This window comes from Otolemur garnettii, unplaced genomic scaffold (assembly GCF_000181295.1).
Source record: "Otolemur garnettii isolate 467f Iridium unplaced genomic scaffold, OtoGar3 scaffold00151, whole genome shotgun sequence".
Classification (NCBI taxonomy): domain Eukaryota; kingdom Metazoa; phylum Chordata; class Mammalia; order Primates; family Galagidae; genus Otolemur; species Otolemur garnettii.
This window is the reverse complement of record NW_003852546.1, coordinates 961,575-964,074: the sequence shown is the minus strand read 5'-3', so window position 1 is coordinate 964,074 and position 2,500 is coordinate 961,575. Positions and strand designations below refer to the sequence as shown.

Sequence of the window (2,500 nt, the reverse complement as noted above, 5' to 3'; positions counted from 1 at the left end):
GTACATGGCTGGCGCCTTAGCCACCTGAGCTATAGGCGCTGAGCCATACAATGCCTGTTTTAGAGATGGAGTCTTGCTCTTGCTCAGGCTGGTCTTGACCTCAAGCATTTCACCCACCTCAGCCTCCCAGAGTGCTAGGATTACAGGCTTGAACCACCAAGGCTGGCACCCTTCTTGTGCTTCCATTCACATGTCTCAGTTTTTGTTTTTGTTTTTTTGAGAGAGAGTCTCACTATGTCGCCCTTGGTAGAGTCCCTTGGCGTCACAGCTAACAGCAACCTCAAATTGTTGGGCTTAAGCAATTCTCTTGCTATAGCCTCCCAAGTAGCTGGGAGTACAAGTGTCCACCACAATGCCTGGCTATTTTTTGTTGCAGTTGTCATTGTTGTTTAGCTGGCCCAGGCAGTGTTTGAACCCCCAGTGTCGGTGTATGTGCCCAGTGCCATAATCACTGTGCTATGGATGCTAAGCTTCACAGATTTCAGTTTTGTTCTTGGATATTTCCTAAGAGCCCTTCATAGCCTGTCCTTTGCCTAAGGGTGCAGTGGGATATTTCTTGAGGAAATGGATTCCAGCTCGGACTAGTAGGTGAGGAAAGTGTTCAGGTGGCCACATTCTGGTAAATTATCTTGTCTCTGGCTTTCAAAGTAGTTCATCCTTTCTTGGCCCCAAATATCTCTGAGGTCCCTGGGAAGAACTAGCATCTAATAGAGCATGAGCGTGGTTCACTCAGGCCTCTGCTCAATATGCTTGGGTGGGGTGGATGGCAAGCACTACATGTCCCAGAAGCTCTGCTTTATTATTGGTAGGAGGATGACTGGCTAAGCAGTCCTCATCGGTTGTGCCACTGAAGGTGTTCCCCCTATGCTAAAGTTCTACATGTTCAGGACTGACAGGTGTCCTCTGATTGCTCTGCAGGAGCTGATCGACCTCAAGATGCTTCAGTGCAAGAGAATCATCAATGGTGAGTGCATCCCTGGCCCCAGGATTGTGTGTCTGCCCTGCTGGGCTCAAGCAGCACTACCACTGCCCTTGCCTGGGTGAAAGTGTCCTGCCTAGTTGTATTTTGTAATTGTGTAGATCACGTCCTTCCTTGAGAGCAGTCACTGCTTTATAGAGCCCATGGCAATGAGCCAGATGTAGTCAGCCATGGTGGCTCATGTCTGTCATCCCAGGTACTTGGGAGCCTGAGGTGGGAGAATCCCTTGAGGCCAGGAGTTTAAGACCAGCTGGTCAATGTTGTGACATCTTATTTCAAAAAAATTTGTTTTTTAAGTTAGCTTAGTGCCGTAGCTTGTGTCTGTAGTCCCAGCTACTCAGGAGACTGACAAAGGAGGCCAGAGGTTCTAAATCAGTTTGGGTGATATAGTGAGTCTTAAAAAGAAATTTAAAACAAGCTAAGAATGCTTCTCATCTGTAGGTTGTCTGGCATAGAAATTGTCATGTCTTAGTCCTATACTAGAGAGACCCTCATAGAGCCTTGGAGTTAGGATAGCGCCAGCTCTGGCCCCAGCTCAGTCTCCTGCTAGATGTGTAACTTTGAGGGAGGTCACATGATCTTTCTTTGCCTCAGTTCCATTTATTTTCTTTCTTTCTTTCTTTCTTTCTTTCTTTTTTTTTTTTTTTTTCCTGATACAGAGTCTTACCATGTCACCCTTGGGAGAGTGCTGTGGCTTCACAGTGTTGCAACCTCAAACTCTTGGGCTTAAGTGATTCTCCTGCCTCAGACTCGCAAGTAGCTGGGACTACAGGCACCTGCCGCAATGCCAGCTATTTTTTTGTTGTATTTGTCATTGTTGTTTTAGCTGGCCCAGGCCAAGTTTGAACCCGCCAGCTTCAGTGTATGTGGCCGGCACCCTACCCATTGAGTTACGGGCGCTGCCCAGTTCCATTTTCTACAAAGTGAAAATTATAATCCTAAAAGTGAAAATTCTGTAATCCTTTACTTAAATCATTGAGTTGGAGTGATCAAATAAGGTATAAAACAGGGTATATGTGTTTTACATACCTTAAGCTCTATGTAGATGTAAGTGGTCATGAAATTGTACCTTTACTTACACTTTTTTAAAGTTTGAGTTTCGGCTCTACGCCTGTAGCATAGTGGTTATGGCACTAGCCACATACACCGAGGGTGACAAGTTCAAACCCGGCCTGAGCCACCTAAACAACAATGACAACTGCAACAAAAAAATAGCCAGGCTTTGTGGTGGGTAGTCCCATCTACTTGGGAGGCTGAGGGAAGAGAAGAGAATCTCTTAAGCCCAAGAGTTTGAGGTTGCTCTGAGCTGTGACTCCACGGCACTCTACCAAGGGCAACATAGTGAGACTCTATCTCAAAAAAAAAAAAAAAAAGAATGCTTATGGTTTTTTCACGAGATTGAGTTTGCTTTGATTAGAATTCTAGTATAGTCGTTGATGTTTTTGATATATATATATTTGTGAAATCTTCATATAATTTCACTAGAAGTTATGACTGAATTGTACCTAATTTTTTTTTTTT

The 2,500-nt window shown here is 44.6% G+C and overlaps 1 protein-coding gene across 1 annotated transcript in view; it reads left to right on the top strand.

Annotated features, from left to right (window-relative positions):
* The first annotated feature begins 864 nt into the window (after positions 1 to 864).
* The window catches only part of DUS2 (dihydrouridine synthase 2), a 32,645-nt gene continuing 31,009 nt past the window's right edge, over positions 865 to 2,500 (top strand). The window contains exon 1 of the mRNA XM_003799430.2: positions 865 to 964. Coding sequence (XP_003799478.1) covers positions 865 to 964 — 100 coding nt within the window. The remainder of the gene's footprint in view (positions 965 to 2,500) is intronic.